This window comes from Mobula hypostoma, chromosome X1 (assembly GCF_963921235.1).
Source record: "Mobula hypostoma chromosome X1, sMobHyp1.1, whole genome shotgun sequence".
Lineage (NCBI taxonomy): Eukaryota > Metazoa > Chordata > Chondrichthyes > Myliobatiformes > Myliobatidae > Mobula > Mobula hypostoma.
Window position 1 is genome coordinate 53,558,168 of NC_086128.1, and position 19,484 is coordinate 53,577,651.

Here is a 19,484-nt window from a genome sequence, read left to right on the forward strand (position 1 = left end):
CAGTAAATTATGAAATAAGTCCAGGACCAGCCTATCGGCTCAGGGTGTCTGGCCCTCCAAGGGAGGAGTTGTAAAGTTTGATGGCCACAGGCAGGAATGACTTCCTATGACGCTCTGTGCTGCATTTCGGAGGAATGAGTCTCTGGCTGAATGTACTCCTGTGCCCACCCAGTACATTATGTAGTGGATGGGAGACATTGACCAAGATGGCATGCAACTTAGACAGCATCCTCTTTTCAGACACCACCGTCAGAGAGTCCAGTTCCATCCCTACAACATCACTGGCTTTACGAATAAGTTTGTTGATTCTGTTGGTGTCTGCTACCCTCAGCGTGCTGCCCCAGCACACAACAGCAAACATGATAGCACTGGCCACCACAGACTCGTAAAACATCCTCAGCATCGTCCGGCAGATGTTAAAGGACCTCAGTCTCCTCAGGAAGTAGAGACGGCTCTGACCCTTCTTGTAGACAGCCTCAGTGTTCTTTGACCAGTTCAGTTTATTGTCAATTCGTATCCCCAGGTATTTGTAATCCTCCACCATGTCCACACTGACCCCCTGGATGGAAACAGGAGTCACCGGTACCTTAGCTCTCCTCAGGTCTACCACCAGCTCCTTAGTCTTTTTCACATTAAGCTGCAGATAATTCTGCTCACACCATGTGACAAAGTTTCCTACAGTAGCCCTGTTCTCAGCCTCATCTCCCTTGCTGATGCATCCAACTATGGCAGAGTCATCAGAAAACTTCTGAAGGTGACAAGACTCTGTGCAGTAGTTGAAGTCCGAGGTGTAAATGGTGAAGAGAAAGGGAGACAAGACAGTCCCCTGTGGAGCCCCAGTGCTGCTGATCACTCTGTCGGACACACAGTGTTGCAAGCACATGTACTGTGGTCTGCCAGTCAGGTAATCAAGAATCCATGACACCAGGGAAGCATCCACCTGCATCGCTGTCAGCTTCTCCCCCAGCAGAACAGGGCGGATGGTGTTGAACACACTGGAGAAGTCAAAAAACATGACCCTCACAGTGCTCGCTGGCTTGTCCAGGTGGGCGCAGACATGGTTCAGCAGGTAGACGATGAAGTCCTAGTCGGGGCTGGTAGGCGAACTGGAGGGGATCTAAGTGTGGCCTGACCATAGGCCAGAGCAGCTCCAGAACAAGTCTCTCCAGGGTCTTGATGATGTGGGAGGTCAATGCCTCCTTGTGTGACAGACTCATTTATTCCTGGAAGAGTTCTAGTGAATCTTTGCTGCGCATCCTCTATATAAAATATTGCAGTGAGGCAACCATAATTGTGTATAACACTCAGGGTAAAGTCTCATCAAGGTCACCATATAGTGATAGTAAGACATCTTCACTCTATTCAAAGTCTCTTGCAACAAAATCTAAACATCGTTTCCTAACTACTTGCATTTCCATGTAAGTATTCAGTGATTACTGTACAAGAAAGCAGGCTAAAGATAAATTAGCTTTGTCACATTTGCATCAAAACATACAACAAAATGTGCTGTTTGTGTCAACAACCAATGCAGTCCAAGATGTGCTGGTATCAGCAAGCTTCTATTACCAGTATAGCACGCTCACAACTTATTAACCCTAACCCATATGTCTTTAGAATGTGGGAGGAAATCGGAACACCTGAAGGAAACCTCCGCAGTTACAGAGAGAACAGACAAACCCCTTAGAGGCAGCAGCAAGAATTGAACCCAGTGTTATGTTAACTGCTAGGCTACCATGCTGCTGAGATGCTGGAGGAACTCAATGGGTCAAGCAGCGTCTATGGAGGCAAGGAAACAGTTATCATTTGGGTTGAGACCCCTGCATTAAGACAACATACAAGAACCCACCACATTTTCCAATCTCTCACACTTTAAAGAAAACACGCTTTTCTGGTTTCCTTTCTGCCAAAATGGATAACCATACAGTTTTGTACACAGTTCTCCATCAGCCATGTTTTCATGCACTCTGCTGTCCATATCCCTCTGAAGCCTCTTGCATTCTCATCACTGCTCACAACGCTCACATAATTGAAGGTGGCTTCATTCGTCGATAGGGTAATAATGAGAATTTTTGACACAGTGCCTTCATAAATCAGAGTATTGAGTACAAGAGTTAGGATGATATGTTGAAGTTTTATAAGTATATAGTACTATATGTCACTATATACTACATCAGGATTCATTTTCTTGCAGTTTTCCAGGAGAATAAAGAAAAACAATAGAATTTATGAAAAAACTATATATAAACAAAGAATGACAAACAACCACTGTGCAAAAGAAGGTAATTAATACTGAGAGCATGAATTGTCGACTCCTTGAAAGTGAGTCTATAGATTGTGGAATCAGTTCAGAGTTGAGGTGAGTGAAGTTATCCATGCCAGTTCAGGAGCCTGATGGTTGTAGGGCAATAGTTGTTCCTGAACCTGGTGGCGTGGGACCTTAGGCTCCTGTACCTCCTGCCCAATGATAGTAGCGAGTTTAGATTTGGAGTATTGTGTGCAGTTGCGGTCACCTACCTACAGGAAAGATGTCAATAAGTTTGAAAGAGTGCAGAGAAAATTTACAAGGATGTTGCTGGGACTTGATGACCTGAATTATAGGGAAAGGTTGAATAGGTTAGGACTTTATTCTCTAGAGCATAAGAGAATGAGGGGAGATTTGTTAGAGGTATACAAAATTATGAGGGGTATACATAGGATAAATGCAAACAGGCTTTATCCACTGAGGTTGGGCAAGAGTAGAACTTGATTCAGGGTGAATGGTGAAATATTTAAGGGAAACCTGAGAGGGAGCTTCTTCATTCAAAGGGTGGAGTGAGCTGCCAGTGAAAATGGTGAATGTGGGTTTGATTGCAACACTTAAGAGAAGTTTTAGTACATGGATGAGAGAGGTACGGGGGATGCGTGTTGATGGGATTTGGCAGAATAATAGATGACATGGGCTAGTTGGGCCAAAAGACCTGTTACTGTGGTGTTGTGTCCTATATTGTATGACTGCAGATTTTTCATGAAACTTGAAAATGTTACATTTGATTCCCATCTGGCCAAAACACTGGATTAGATTGTGAATGGTTGAATCCCCATCCCAAATCACTGTGTAACCACAAGTCTCAGTGTACTTCAGGTAATTCCCTCTCGTTCCTATTTTCAATTGTATGGCCTGGGTCAGTTAAGACTAGCCAAGAAGCTATTATTAACACCACAGCTAATATTAAGGATTACATGTAATAGATCATAAAATATTGTAAGAAACTGTAAACAAAAGATATAAATTTACTGCTATATACTTTTCAGAAGTACACTTCTTACCCTAGCAATCTTTCAGAGCTGTAACTCCAATTTCTATTTTGAGTGCAACCCTCCTCAGCAATTAGCCAGTATTCATTCCAATCAATACTGATAATCACTGCAAATTGATTATCACCCCAGACTCTTCAAAATTGAACCCAAATTTATACACCTCCAGTTGTTCTTTTTTTAATATAAAAATCATACTCTGCCAGCTAATTGACACAAATACCTCCTTATCCTCAGGTTAGGGTCCGCAGTTATTCCCAACAGGGAGGATGTACACAAGCCTAAAAGCTTACACTCAGTGTTTTAGGAACAGCTTCTTCCCCTTCACCATCAGATTTACTCCCTGTTTCCTATACGTGTCATACAACTCTCTCTTCTTCTTTATCAGAGTTGCAATATCCCTTGAGAACCAAGGTTCCTTATTCCTATTCACTTTGCCTTTAATCCTGACAGAAACATACAAGCTCTGCACTCTCAAAATTTCTCCTTTGAAGGCTTCCCACTTACCGATCACATCCTTGCCAGAGAACAACCTGTCCCAATCCACGCATTTTAGATCCTTTCTCATTTCTTCAAATTTGGCCTTCTTCCAGTTCAGAACCTCAACCTTAGGACCAGATCTATCCTTGTCCATGATCAAGTTGCAACTAGCGATGTTATGATCACTGGAACCAAAGTGCTTCCCTACACATACTTCCATACTTGTCCTAACTCGTTTCCTAGAAGGAGATCTAATATTGCATCCCCTGTAGTTGGTACCTCTACATATTGATTTAGAAAACTTTCCTGAACACATTTTACAAACTCTAAACCATCTAGACCCCTAACAGTATGGGAGTCCCAATCTATATGTGGAAAGTTAAAATCCCCTACCACGTCAACATTGTTTCATGCAGTTGCCTGCTATCTCTCTGCAGATTTGCTCCTCCAATTCTCGCTGACTATTGGGTGGTCTATAATACAACCCCACTAATGTGGCCATACCTTTCCTGTTTCTCAGCACCACCCATAAGGACTCAGTAGACAAGCCCTCTAATCTGTCCTGCCTGAGCACTGCTGTAACATTTTCCCTGACAAGCAATGCTACCCCCCCCCCTTTCATTCCTCTGCCTCTATCACATCTGAAACAGCGGAACCCTGGAATATTAAGCTGCCAGTCCTGCCCCTCCTGTAGCTAAGTTTCACTAATTGCTATAACGTCATAATTCCACATGTCAATCCACGCCCTCAACTCATTCGCCTTCCCCGCAATACTCCTAGCATTGAAATAAATACACCTCAGAAGATTTTTACCACCACTCACAACCTTCTATCATCGGATTTGCTTAAACTTTCAACATCATTTATTTTCACCCCAGCCACACTGTCAGCGCTGGCACTCTGGTTTCTATCCCCCTGCAAATCTAGTTTAAAGCCTCCCCAATAGCACTAACAAACCCCCCTGAAAGGTCCCCTTGTAGTTCAAGTGTAACCTGTCTCGCTTGTACAGGTCCCACCTGCCCCAGAAGAGGTCCCAATGATCCTGAAATCTGAAACCCTGCCCCCTACACTAGTTCCTCAGCCATTTGTTCATCCTCCAGAGCATCCAATTCCTACCCTCACTGGCACCTAGCACAGGTAGCAATCCTGAGATTACCACCCTCGAGATCCTGCTTTTCAACTTCCTACCAAGCTCTGTATACTCACTGTCCAGGACCTCCTCACTCTTCCTTGCTATGTCATTGGTACCGATGTGCACCACGACATCTGGCTGGTCACCCTCCCACTTCAGAATGTCATGCAATCGATCAGAGACATCCTTGACCCTGGCATCTGGGAGGCAACAAACCATCCTGGATTCTCTGTCACGACCACAGAACCTCCTATCTGCACCTCTAACTATTGAGTCCCCTATCACTACCGCTCTCCTCTTTTTCCCCCCTCCCTTCTGCACTGCAGAGCCAGACTCAGTGCCAGAGATCCAGCTACTGCAGCTTGTCCCAGGTAAGTCATCCCCCCCAACAGTATCCAATGCGGTATACTTGTTGTTGAGGGGAATGGCCACAGGGGAATCCTGCTCTGCCTGCCCTTTCCTCTTCCCTCGCCTGACAGTGACCCAATTTCCTGTCCTCTGCTCCTTTGGCGTAACTACCTCCCTGTAGTTACTATCTATAATCTCCTCATTCTCCCGAATGATCCGCAGGTCATCCAGCTCCTGCTCCAGTTCCCTAAAGCGGTTTGTTAGGAGCTGCAGCTGGATGCACTTCTTGCAGGTGTCATTGTCAGGGACACTGGAGGGCTCCCTGACTTCCCACATCCTGCAAGAGGAGCATTCCAACATCCTGCCTGGCATTCTCTCTACTCTAAACAATCTGGACAAAAAACTTACAGGAACCTACCCTGGCCTCTGCCTGTTCTTGCAAAGCCTGTTGAGCCAAAGCCGTCCCACTCTGCTCCCTCTCAATCCGCTGCCCGCTGTATATGGTGGTCTCTTTTTAAACCTTGGCGAGCTACGTCACGCGCCTACGCAGTGCAGACCCTTCTCCCTGAGCAGTGTTTAAAAAAAACTTTTTGTACCTGTTTTCTTCACTCCCTTCTTCTCAGCTGCTTGCTTCGACTGAAACAAGAACCATTGAAAATTCCTCTTTTTAAACCTTGGTGTGCTACGTCACGCGCCTGCGCAGTGCAGACCCTTCTCCCCGAGCAGTGTTTAAAAAAAAAAAAGACTGATTAAGGATAATTAGCATAGCTTCATGGGTGTTAGGTCATGTTGAATCTTGTAGAGTTTTTCAAGGAAGTTACCAGGAAAGTTAATGAAGGCAAGGCAGTGAATATTGTCTACATGGACTTTAACAAGACGTTTGACAAGGTCCCATATGGGAGGTTGGTCAAGAAGGTTCAGTTGCTTGGCATTCAAGAAGAGGTAGTAAATTGCATTAGACATTGGGTTTTTGAGAGAAGCCAGGTACTCTAGACTTAGCAACATACTTGTAAACTTCCTCTGTACTCTTTGAAACTTGTTTATATCTCTCCTGTATGTAGGTGATAAAAACTGCACACAGTACTCCAAATTAGGCCTCACTAACATCTCATACAACTGCAACATAAGATCCTATCTCCTGTACTCAATACTTGATTTATGAAGGCCACTGCTCTATACTTTATATACCCATGACTGTGTGGCTAGGCATAGCTCAAATACCATCTATAAATTTGCTGACGATACAACCATTCTTGGTAGAATCTCAAGTGGTGATGAGAGGGTGTACAGGAGTGAGATATGCCAACTAGTGGAGTAGTGCCACAGCAACAACCTGGCACTCAACGTCAGTAAGACGAAAGAGCTGATTATGGACTTCAGGAAGGGTAAGACGAAGGAACACATACCAATCCTCATAGAGAGATCAGAAGTGGAGAGAGTGAGCAGCTTCAAGTTCCTGGGTGTCATGATCTCTGAGGATCTAACCTGGTCCCAACATATCAATGTAGTTTTAAAGAAGGCAAGACAGCTGCTATACTTATTAGGAGTTTTAAGAGATTTGGCGTGTCAACAAATACACTCAAAAACTTCTAAAGATGTACCTTGGAAAGCATTCTGACAGGCTGCATCACTGTCTGGTATGGAGGGGCTAATGCACAGGACTGAAAGAAGCTGCAGAAGGTTGTAAATCTAGTCAGCTCCATCTTGGGCACTAGCCTACACAGTACCCAGGACATCTTTAGGGAGCGGTGTCTCAGAAAGGCAGCGTCCATTACTAAAGACCTCCAGCACCCAGGGCATGCGCTTTTTTCACTGTTACCATCAGGCAGGAGGTACAGAAGCCTAAAGGCACACACTCAGTGATTCAGGAACTGCTTCTTCCCCTCTACCATCCGATTCATAAATGGACATTGAACCCTTGGACACTACCTCTCTTTTTTTAATATACAGTATTTCTGTTTTTGCACTTTATAAAAATCTATTCAATATACGTAATTGATTTACTTGTTTATTTATTCTTATTATTTTATCTATTATTATTTTTCTTTCTCTCTGCTAGATTATGTATTGCATTGAACTGCTGCTGCTAAGTTAACAAATTTCACGTCACATGCCGGTGATAATAAACCTGATTCTGATTCTAAATAGAATAAAATGCAGGGTTATTGGGAAATAGAGGGAGAATGCAACAAATGGAATTGCTCTGTTGTTAACTGATGGGGAGCTAATGAGCTGAATGGCCTCGTCCTGTGAGCTTATAAGTGAGCAGTGTTTGGGGAAATCAGCCTTTGAGGAACTGCTGCTTGTTATTGAGAAGTCGACCAAACAAAGTCCTTTAAAGGTGACTGCAGATGAAGATGAATGTACACTGGGAATGGATTGAGTGACATACCTGCTCCGCTAATGAGATAAAAATTTCTGGTTGTCAGAGATATAGTACAGTCATAGAACAGCAAATAAAAGGCTAGAGTAATCATCCCAAGGATTGGGCTAACAATCCAGAAACTTGTTTTCAAATCCTGCTATGGAATTTTAGTTAAAAATCTAGGATTGGAAGAAAATTCATTAATGACCACAGAACTGATTTTCATTAAAATTCTCTGGTTTACCAATATCCTTAACCAGTGACTCCAATGTGTTGGACATTGCTCTGGTCAAGCACGATTCGGCCATATGACATAGAAGCAGAATTAGGCCATTCCGCCCATTGAGTCTGCTCTGTCATCCTGTCATGGTTGATTTATTATCCACCTCAACTCCATTCTCCTGCCTTCTTCCCGTTACTTCAGATTTATCATCCTCTGGTTAATGAAATACCGCTTCATCTCAGTTATAAATGGACATCCCTCTGTTCTGAGGCTGTGCCCTCTAGTCCTAGATTCCCCATTGCAGGAAACATCCTCTCAATGTCTTCTCTATCTCGGCCTTTCAATATTTAATAGGTTTCAATGTGATTTCCATTCCCCTGCCCCCACAATTCTTCTAAATTCCAGCGAGAACAGGCCCAGAACCATTAAATGTTAACCCTTTCAATCATTCTCATGGACTCCCTCTGGACCCTCTCCAATACCAGAACATCCTTTTTCAGATATGGGGCCCAAAACTACTCACAATACTCCAAGTTCAGTCTGAACAATGCTTTATAAAGCCTTGGTGTTACATCCTTGCTTTTATATTCTAGTCCTCTTGGAATGAATAGTAATGAATAAATGAATTGAATTAAATTAAAAACCTCTAGTTTACCAATATCCTTAGCCAGTGATTCCAGTGTGGTGGACATTGCTTTAGTCAAACATGCCACACTTCAAGGACAATTTGAGATGAGCTGCAAATGGAAGCATTTCCACTGATGCCCAGATATAGAAAAATAAGTATAATACATTTTTAGACATGACTTCTCCCCAAGGTTTGTGGAACATGTTTAAATTTCTTTCAGACATACAAGGGGGGAAAATACCTTGAATGTAGAGATAAGAGATAGTGCAGATGCTAGGAATCCAAAGCAACACACACAAAATGCTGGTGGATCTCAGCACACCATGCGACATCTATGGAAATAAATGAACAGTCAACATTTTGGGCCGAGACCCTTCCTCAGGACTATAAAGGCAGGAGGAATAAGCCAGAAGAATAAGATAGGAGGAGGGAGAGGAGGACAAGCTCAAAGGTGATAGGTGAAGCCAGATGGGTGGGTGATATATGGAGACTAATAATGATCTAGAACCCACTGCCTATAGAGCTGGTGATGGAAGCAGTCAATCCATGACTTCAAATGGGAATAGGATAGTTTGCAGAATCAGAAAGAAGCAGGAGATTGGAATTGATGGGATTGTCCAACTAGCTGTCGGCAGAGATTCTGTCTATCTTTAATTTCTCCTTCTGGCTCATGACGATGTCTGCTTTCCAAAGCACCAACCCATTAACACTGAAAATTTGCATTAAGAGTCAGATGCCCTACCCAATTATTTTAATAGCCTGGCAGCGTGAATCATTTCTTAGGAGATGTAGAGAACACGAAGCTGCACAGCTTGAGGCATCTTTTAATAATCTTGTTATTATTTTATTAGGCAAGGAGACAGGATTGTGGTCACGGATGACTCCAATGAAGACTGGTGGAAGGTAAATATCAGATGGCTTAATCAGAATCAAGCTGTCAGTCACAGCAGTAAATATTCAGGAGCCTGTACAGAAACAAACCAGAAAATGGAGCCAATAGATGAATAGGAAAATGCTGTTAACCCTGTGGATTAAAACTGAGCTATCTTATTACTAGCTCACTGCTTTAATATAATCTTTAAGTCATAGTGTTTAAAGCAAGAATCTCTTTTTTGAAAATTATGTCAAAAATAATAAAATTAAATAATAACATAATATATTAAATAATTAGAACAATAATTATTTGATATTAATTAGTATTAATATTGATTTAATATTCTTATTTAATAATACAAATAAAATAATAAAAATAAAATCTCAGCAATAAAGTTGATCCCTGCACCAGCAGAGCTTGTCAGTGATAAAACCAATGTTTGTTCCACGCTCCTAATCACCCCGAAATGATGTCTGTGAACTGCTCTGTGACCATAAAATGTCGAACAATACGCTATCAGTACCAAACACCACGGCGAATAAAACTAATTCTCTTCTGCTGCTAGGTGCTCCATTTCCAGCACGTTCATGCATCTTACAAAACAGCCCCTGTTGTACCTACTCACATTGCTCCACTTGGCAGACCCTTTTTTAATAATTTTGTAAACTTCGGTTAGATCTCCCCTCAGCCTCTGACGTTCCAGTGAAAACAGCCCAGATTTGACCAGTCCCTCTTTGTAGTTCATACTCTCTAATTCTGGCAGGATCCTGTTAAAAACATTTTGTACCCTTTCCAAAGCCTTCACACCAGTCTTGATACACTCATATTTCGATAAGGCTGATCTTACCTAGGGTCCAGCTCCTTTCTCTGTTCCATTTCTCCAGGGCCTTCAATTTCCCAACCTTTATGAAATTGGTCTATATGTTTACACCCACTCAGTGGCCACTTAATTAGGTACCTCTGTGGTTATTTGAGTTACTGTCACCTTCCTGTCAGCTTGAACCAGTGTGTCTATTCTCCTCTGACCTCTCTCATTGAAGTGTTTTCACCCACAGAACTGCCACTCACTGATACTTTCTTTGCACCATTCTCTGTCAACTCTAGAGACTGTTGTACATGAAAACCCGAGGAAATCAGCAATTTATGAGATACTCAAACTATCCCATCTGGCACCAACAATCTTGGTTTAAAAAAAGCTAGTGATCCCCTTGACTGTATCTGTATGTGTTTATATGTTGAGTTGCTACCAGATGATTGCAAATATTTAATCAACCATTAATGAGCAGGTGTACCTAATAAAAAGGCCACTGTGTGTGTGTGTACAGGTATCAGGTCCCCACAATCCTCTGGCCAGAATTAGAATCACATTTATTAAGGCTGACAAATGTTGTTAAATTTGTTGTTGACCATGAGAAGAAATTCTGAAGCATCTCAATTTTAAAATATCCCACCCTTGCAATTATCTCCCCTTGTTTCAGACTCATTCACTCTCTGCTCTGTCAAGGCCAACATCTACCCTGTCATGCACACTTAGGATCTTGCATTTCAATATGATCACTCCTCATTCTTAAGCACTAAAGAATTTGGATCTAACTTATTTTAGTTGTTCAAGACTGGACTACTCTCTCATACCAGGTATTAACCCAGTAAACCTCTTTTAGACTTGCCTCCAAAGATAATGCATCATAGAAACATAGAAACATAGAAAATAGGTGCAGGAGTAGGCCATTCGGCCCTTCAAGCCTGCACCGCCATTTATTATGATCATGGCCGATCATCCAACTCAGAACCCTGCACCAGCCTTCCCTCCATACCCCCTGATCCCCATAGCCACAAGGGCCATATCTAACTCCCTCTTAAATATAGCCAATGAACTGGCCTCAACTGTTTCCTGTGGCAGAGAATTCCACAGATTCACCACTCTCTGTGTGAAGAAGTTTTTCCTAATCTCAGTCCTAAAAGGCTTCCCCTTTATCCTCAAACTGTGACCCCTCTTTCTGGACTTCCCCAACATCGGGAACAATCTTCCTGCGTCTAGCCTGTCCAATCCCTTTAGGATTTTATACATTTCAATCAGATCCCCCCTCAATCTTCTAAATTCCAACGAGTACAAGCCTAGTTCATCCAGTCTTTCTTCATATTGAAGTCCTGCCATCCCAGGAATCAATCTGGTGAACCTTCTTTGTACTCCCTCTATGGCAAGGATGTCTTTCCTCAGATTAGGGGACCAAAACTGCATACAATACTCCAGGTGTGGTCTCACCAAGGCCTTGTACAACTGCAGTAGTACCTCCCTGCTCCTGTACTCGAATCCTCTCGCTATAAATGCCAGCATACCATTCGCCTTTTTCACCGCCTGCTGTACCTGCATGCCCACTTTCAATGACTGGTGTATAATGACACCCAGGTCTCGTTGCACCTCCCCTTTTCCTAATCGGCATCCGTAAATAAGGGGCCAAAACTGTGCATATAACTTGGGTGCAGCCTCACCTTGATTATTGTAATCAAATTTCCCTATTTCTGAACTTCAGAACCTGGCAAGAAGCATCAAGTAGCTGTTTGCCGCCTTAATTGCTTGCTGGGTAACTCTTTATTTCATACACAAGAACTCTTAGGTCTACTTTCAGTACTAAACCCACTTGCAATTTGTACACAATTACTTACAGAGATGCAAGAGATTATAGATGCTAGAGCAATAAATAACCTGCTGAAGGAACTCGGTAAATTGCATCCTGATGCAGGATTTTGACTTGAAACGTCAAAAATTCCTTCCCCTCCACAAATGCTGCTCAACCTGCTGAATTCCTCCAGCAGATTACTTGTTGCAATTAAATAATTGTCTGTCTTTCAGCTTTTATTTTACCTTCCAAAATTTATGAACCTGCTTAATATATCCTGTTGTAGAACCCAAGTACTTTCCTGGCAGCATGCCTGCCCAGCTATTGTCCTATCCCATCTCTTCCTTGCATCCCTTCCCAATGTCCGTTACTCCAATGACACTGACCATTTGTCAGTGTTAATAAACTTGATTCTGAAAATGAAATGAGGCCTGATACCTGGTCCCTTGTTTCTGCTGCCTTTCCATTCTGTCCAGTGTACACCCTGCCCTTGAATTGCAAATCACCAGTGATCCACTGTGTAAGGATCTGTGACATTTGCTTTCATAATGGAGTACAAAGCTTCCACACAAATTATCCCAGTGGTTCCGTGCAGACATTACAGAATTTCTGCTGATAACTTATACATGCAGTAAAGATTCAGCCAGTCATTGAAGGCTCTGTTGGCTTTCCCATTTCGGTAATGTGCTCAGTAAACCCAAGGTTGGAAATTTTAGAAGAATAATTGCAGAAGAGAGCAGAAGTTTAAAGATATGAAGACACATGTAGGAATATATCCAGAGTTGGCAACTGTTAGTTCTGACTATTTAATTCTTAGATTAGACTGTTTAATTGATATTTTCTTTGCGGTTTAACGATTAATTATCTGCTTGTATTTTAAGCTGTTTTTATATGCATGTAACAGTTCTTGTATGCATGCAAGTTCACAGAACATAGACCATAGAATAGTACAGCACAGTACAGGCCCTTCACAATGTTGTGCCGACCCTTAAGCCCTGCCTCCCATATAACCACCCACCTTAAATTTGTCCATATACCTGTCTAGTAGTCTCTTAAATCTCACTAGTGTATCTGCCTCCACCACTGACTCAGGCAGTGCATTCCACACACCAACCACTCTCTGAGTAAAAAACCTCTCTCTAATATCCCCCTTGAACTTACCACCCCTTACCTTAAAGCCATGTCCTCTTGTATTGAGCAGTGGTGGCCTGGGGAAGAGACGCTGGCTGTCCACTCTATCTATTCCTCTTATTATCTTGTATACCTCTATTATGTCTCCTCTCATCCTCCTTCTCTCCAAAGAGTAAAGCCCTAGCTCCCTTAATCTCTGATCACAATGCATACTCTCTAAACCAGGCAGCATCCTTGTGCTCCCCTAGTGGCTATCCAAAGTATAATTCTGGAAAGCTCTGGAAGCTTCTTTGTTCTGCATTATTTGAGTAATGATTTTCTACTTGGTTAATTCTTATATATAAATGTGATCAGAATTTTCCTTAAAAATAGCTGACCATAAGGCAGTGCCATTTTCTTTTCTTACTTTCTCTCTTTCCCTTCACTTAGTAGACCTCTATCATTATAAGACCATAAGACAAAGGAACAGAAGTCAGCCATTCGGCCCATCAAGTCTGCTCCGCCATTTTATCATGAGCTGATCCATCCTCCCATTTAGTCCCACTCCCCCGTCTTCTCACCATAACCTTTGATGCCCTGGCTACTCAGATACCTATCAATCTCTGCCTTAAATACACCCAATGACTTGGCTTCCACTGCTGCCAGTGGCAACAAATTCCATAGATTCACCACCCTCTGGCTAAAAAAATTTCTTCGTATTTCTGTTCTGAATGGGCGCCCTTCAATCCTTAAATCATGCCCTCTCGTACTAAACTCCCCCATCATGGGAAACAACTTTGCCACATCCACTTTGTCCATGCCTTTCAACATTCGAAATGTTTCTATGAGGTCTCCCCTCATTCTTCTAAACTCCAAGGAATACAGTCCAAGAGCGGACAAATGTTCCTCATATGTTAACCCTCTCATTCCCGGAATCATTCCAGTGAATCTTCTCTGTACCCTCTCCAATGTCAGCACGTCCTTTCTTAAATAAGGAGACCAAAACTGCCCACAGTACTACAAGTGAGGTCTCACCAGTGCCTTATAGAGCCTCAACATCACATCCCTGCTCCTATACTCTATTCCTCTGGAAATGAATGCCAACATTGCATTCACCTTCTTCACCACCGACTCAACCTGGAGTTTAACCTTAAGGGTATCCTGTACAAGGGCTCCCAGGTCCCGTTGCATCTCAGAACTTTGAATTCTCTCCCAATTTAAATAATAGTCTGCCCATTTATTTCTTCTGCCAAAGTGCATAACCATACACTTTCCAACATTGTATTTCATTTCCCATTTCTTTGCTCATTCTTCCAATATATCCAAGTCTCTCTGCAGACTCTCTGTTTCCTCAGCACTACCGGCCCCTCCACCTATCTTCGTATCATCAGCAAACTTAGCCACAAAGCCACCTATTCCATAATCCAAATCGTTGATGTACAATGTAAAAAGAAGCGGCCCCAACACGGACCCCTATGAAACACCACTGGTAACTGGCAGCCAACCAGAATAGGATCCCTTTATTCCCACTCTCTGTTTCCTGCCAATCAGCCAATGCTCTATCCACGTATGTAACTTTCCCGTAATTCCATGGGCTCTTGTTAAGTAGCCTCATGTGTGGCACCTTGTCAAAGGCCTTCTGAAAATCCAAATAGACAACATCCACTGCATCTCCCTTGTCTAGCCTACTGGTAATTTCCTCAAAAAATTGTAATAGGTTTGTCAGGCAGGGTTTTCCTTTAAGGAATCCATGCTGAGTTCTGCCGATCTTGTCATATGCCTCCAGGTTCTCTGTAACCTCATCCTTGACAATCGACTCCAACAACTTCCCAACCACCGATATCAAGCTAACAGGTCTATAATTTCCTTTTTGCTTCCTTGCCCCCTCCTTAAATAGTGGAGTGACATTTGCAATCTTCCAGTCCTCCGGAACCATGCCAGAATCTATCGACTTTTGAAAGATCATCGCCAATCTCCACAGCTACTTCCTTCAGAACACGCGGGTGCATTCCATCTGGTCCGGGAGATTTATCTACCTTTAGACTATTCAGCTTCCTGAATACTTTCTCTGTCATAATTGTGACTGCGCACACTTCTCTTCCCTGCCACCCTTGAGTGTCTGGTATACTGCTGATGTCTTCCTCAGTGAAGGCTGATGCAAAATACTCGTTCAGTTCCTCTGTCATCTCCTTATCTCCCATTACAATTTCTCCAGCATCATTTTCTATCGGTCCTATGTCTACTCTCACCTGTCTTTTACTCTCTTATATACTTGAAAAAGCTCTTTGATATTATTTGCTAGCTTCCTTTCATAGTTAATCTTTTCTCTCTTAATGACCTTCTTAATTTCCTTTTGTAAGCTTTTAAAAAATTGCCAATCCTCTGTCTTCCCACCAATTTTTGCTTCCTTGTATGCCCTCTCCTTTGCTTTAACTTTGGCTTTGACTTCTCTTGTCAGCCACGGTTGCATCCTTTTTCCATTCAAAAATTTCTTCTTTTTTGGAATATACCTGTCTTGCACCTTCCTCACTTCTCGCATAAACTCCAGCCACTGCTGCTCTGCCGTCCTTCCCGCCAGTGTCCCTTTCCAGTCAACTTTGGCCAGTTCCTCTCTCATGCCACTGTAATTTCCTTTACTCCACTGAAATACCGACACATCGGATTTCGGCTTTTCGTTTTCAAATTTCACGGTGAACTCAATCATGTTATGATCACTGTCTCCTAAGGGTTCCTTCACCTCAATCTCTCTAATCACCTCCGGTTCATTACACAATACCCAATCCAGTATAGCCGATCCCCTAGTGGGCTCAACAACAAGCTGTTCTAATAAGCCATCTCGCAGACATTCTACAAATTCTCTCTCTTGAGATCCAGTGCCGACCTGATCTTCCCAATCCACTCGCATGTTAAAATCCCCCACAATTATCATAACATTGCCCTTCTGACAAGCCTTTTCTATTTCCTGCTGTAATTTGTCGTCCACATCACTGTTTCAATTTTTTCTGTTTCAATTTCTCTTTGTTTTATTAATGCTTAATATAATGATCATGAAACAACAGGTTTGTGCCTCTTTCCTGACTTCTAAAAGAACCTTGGACTAAAACATCAGAATCCAACACAACCATGGACCCGTTCATATCCCTTCCCTACCTTAGAGATCAGGACCCTACCTTGTTCCTTATTAAAATTCTAGGGAGTTATTAGTTGGAATCAAGCAGCTTGTTTTGAGTCTGATCGCTCCTCCGGGAGCAGTGACGATATGTGATGATGGCCTGGCATTTATTTTAATTTATTCTCAGAGGGAGATGTACAGACAGATCAAGGCATTCATCCAATAAAAATGGCTGATTTACATAGCTAATTCGAATGGTAGAAGAAACAGATGGGATTTTTTTTTTCCTTTTTGTGTTTTGCTTTTACAGTTTTGTTATTTGAAAGATTTCCAACAATTCTGAATCACTGAGTTCCTCAGCATTTTGAAAGCTACACAGTGGTGTTGCAGTTATTGTAACGCTTTACAGCACCAGCGATTGGGGTTGAATTCACACTGCTGCCTGTAAGGAGTTTGTACGTTCTCCCAATGACAGCGTGGGTTTCCCTCAGGTGCTCCAGTTTCCAAAGACATGTAGGTTAGGGTTAGTAAGTTGTAGGCATGCTATGTTGCTGCTGGAAGCACGGTGACACTTGTGTGCTGCACCCAGTACATCCTCACATTATGTTGGTCGTTAACGCAAAATTGCGCATTTCATTGTATGCTTCAATGTACATGTGACAAAAAAAAGCTAATCTTATCTTGAAACAACTTTGCGCACAACAAGCTCATTGCCTAATTACATAACCATTTCTGACCAGACCATCTCACTGCCCAAGACCGTGCCTAATCAGTTACTGGCTGGCATTAATGCTACATCAATGAACTGTTGTACTGAAAGTTTTATTTTGTTCAACAACTGGCTTTGCAAGAAGTAATTGTTTTTTAGACATTTAAAGGACCTGAAGATGCTGGAAATCTGGAATAAAATAGAAATATTCAGTAAGTCTATGGCAAGAGGAACAGGGCAGTAGGGCACCAGGGCACCAGACCTGGAATATCTCGCAGTTAAGTGCCGTCCATTTTACCTACCGCAGGAGATTTCCATGATCATTTTGGTACATTCTACCTCAGGCTAATGTCAATCAGGATTTAGATGATCTGAGCAATGGGTTCAACATGCACAAAACAGCACACCCTATCACCTTCGCCATCGTTTTGGGAGATTTTAACCAGGCCAGTCTGAAAAAATCACTAAGCAATTACTATCAACAGATCACTTGCAACACCAGAGGAAACAACACACTGGACCATTGCTACACCACCATCAAGAATGCCTACTGTGCTATTCCCCACCCTCACTTCGGGAAGTCTGATCACCTGGCTGTACTTCTACTCCCTGAGTATAGGCAGAGACTGAAGACTGCAGCACCAGCAGTGAGGACCAAGAAGGTATGGACAAGGGAAGCACAGGAGTGCCTACAGGACTGCTTTGAGTTGGTGGTCTGGACCGTATTCAGGGATTCATCTTCGAACCTGGATGAGTATGCTGCAGTTGTTACTGACTTCATTAAAACCTGTGTGGATGAGTGTGTGCCCACAAAGACTTACTGTACATTCCCAAACCAAAAGCCATGGATGAACCAGGAGGTATGTTGTCTGCTGAAGGCTAGATCTGTGGCATTCAAGTCTGGCAACCCAAGTCTGTACCAGAAAACCAGATATAACTTGCAGAGGGCTATTTCAAGGGTGAAGAGACAATTTTGAATGAGGTTAGAGGCAACATCGGATGTACGACAACTCTGGCAGGGTTAACAAGATATTACTTCCTACAAAGCTAAACCCAATAGCATGAATGGCAGTGATGCTTCAATACCAGATGAATTCAATGCCTCTTATGCCTTCTATGCCCACTTTGAAAAGGAGAATGTAAAAGAAGAAGATTCCTGCTGCATCTGGTGACCCTGTGATTTCTGTCTTGGAGGTCGATGTTGGGCTGTCTTTGAAGAGGGTGAACCCTTGCAAGGCGGAAAGTCCCGATGGAATACCTGGTAAGGCTCTGAAAACTTGCGCCAACTAAGTGGCGGGAGTATTCAAGGAGAATAGCCTACAAAGTACCCAGGACATCTTCAAGAAGCGGTGTCTCAGAAAGGCGGCATCCATTATTAAGGACCCCAAGCACCCATGGCATGCCCTTTTCTTCTTGTTACCATCAGGTAGGAGGTACAGAAGTCTGAAGGCACACACTTGGCGATTCAGGAACAGCCCTTCTGCCATCCAATTCCTAAATGGACATTGAACCCGTGAACATTACCTCAATTTTTTAATATATACTATTTCTGTTTTTGCACTATTTTTGATCTAGTCAATATACACATATTGTAATTGATATTTTATTTCTTCTTCTATATTTATTCTCCTATGTAATGCATTGACCTGCTGCTGCTAAGTTAACAAATTTCACGACACATGCCGGTGATAATAATCCTGATTCTGATTCTGTAGCAATTAGCATAATACGATTACAGAGCCAGTGACCTGGGTTCAGTTCCTGTCACTGACTGTAAAGCAGTTGTACCTTTCCCCCGTTACTGTGTGGGTTTCCTCTCGGTGCTCTGGTTTCCTCCCACAGTCCAAAGAGTACATTGATTAGTCACATGGCGTAATTGGATGGCATGGGCCCTTTGTGTATCTCTATATTAAAGTAAAAGAAAGTTTAAAAATTCAGGTTAATCATTGACCTGAAATATTTCTTACTCTACTGGTGCAATGACCTGCTGAGTATTTCCAGCATTTATCTCTGACATGCAGTCACTATTGTAATTCAGGGACAATTTGCACATCGTAAACTCAAAGAGCAAAGTACTGTATTTGATAATCTCCAGATAGCATTTATCAGTGAGAAACATACAAACTGCTGAAGGAATTTATCTGGCCAAGCAGCTTCTGTGGCAGCAAACAGATGATCGACATACACATCAAAGTTGCTGGTGAACGCAGCAGGCCAGGCAGCATCTCTAGGAAGAGGTACAGTCGACGTTTCAGGCCGAGACCCTTTGTCAGGACTAACTGAAGGAAGAGTTAGTAAGAGATTTGAAAGTGGGAGGGGGAGGGGGAGATCCAAAATGATAGGAGAAGACAGGAGGGGGAGGGATGGAGCCAAGAGCTGGACAGGTGATTGGCAAAAGGGATATGAGAGGATCATAGGACAGGAGGTCCGGAGAGAAAGACAAGGAGCGGGGGAAACCCAAAGGATGGGCAAGGTGTATAGACAGAGGGAGAAAAAGGAGAGAGAGAGAAACAATGTATGGGTCCCAGCTATGCCTGCCTTTTTGTTGGCTTTGTGGAACAATCTATGTTCCGTGCCTATTCTGGTATCTG

The 19,484-nt window shown here is 42.7% G+C and overlaps 1 protein-coding gene across 2 annotated transcripts in view; it reads left to right on the forward strand.

Moving 5' to 3' along the window:
• Nucleotides 1-19,484, forward strand: part of LOC134340284 (SH3 and cysteine-rich domain-containing protein 2-like) — a 232,084-nt gene that overhangs the window by 194,485 nt on the left and 18,115 nt on the right. For both annotated transcript variants that reach the window (XM_063037330.1, XM_063037331.1), the window contains exon 9: nucleotides 9,322-9,373. In XM_063037330.1, the coding sequence (XP_062893400.1) occupies nucleotides 9,322-9,373 (52 nt within the window). The remainder of the gene's footprint in view (nucleotides 1-9,321; nucleotides 9,374-19,484) is intronic.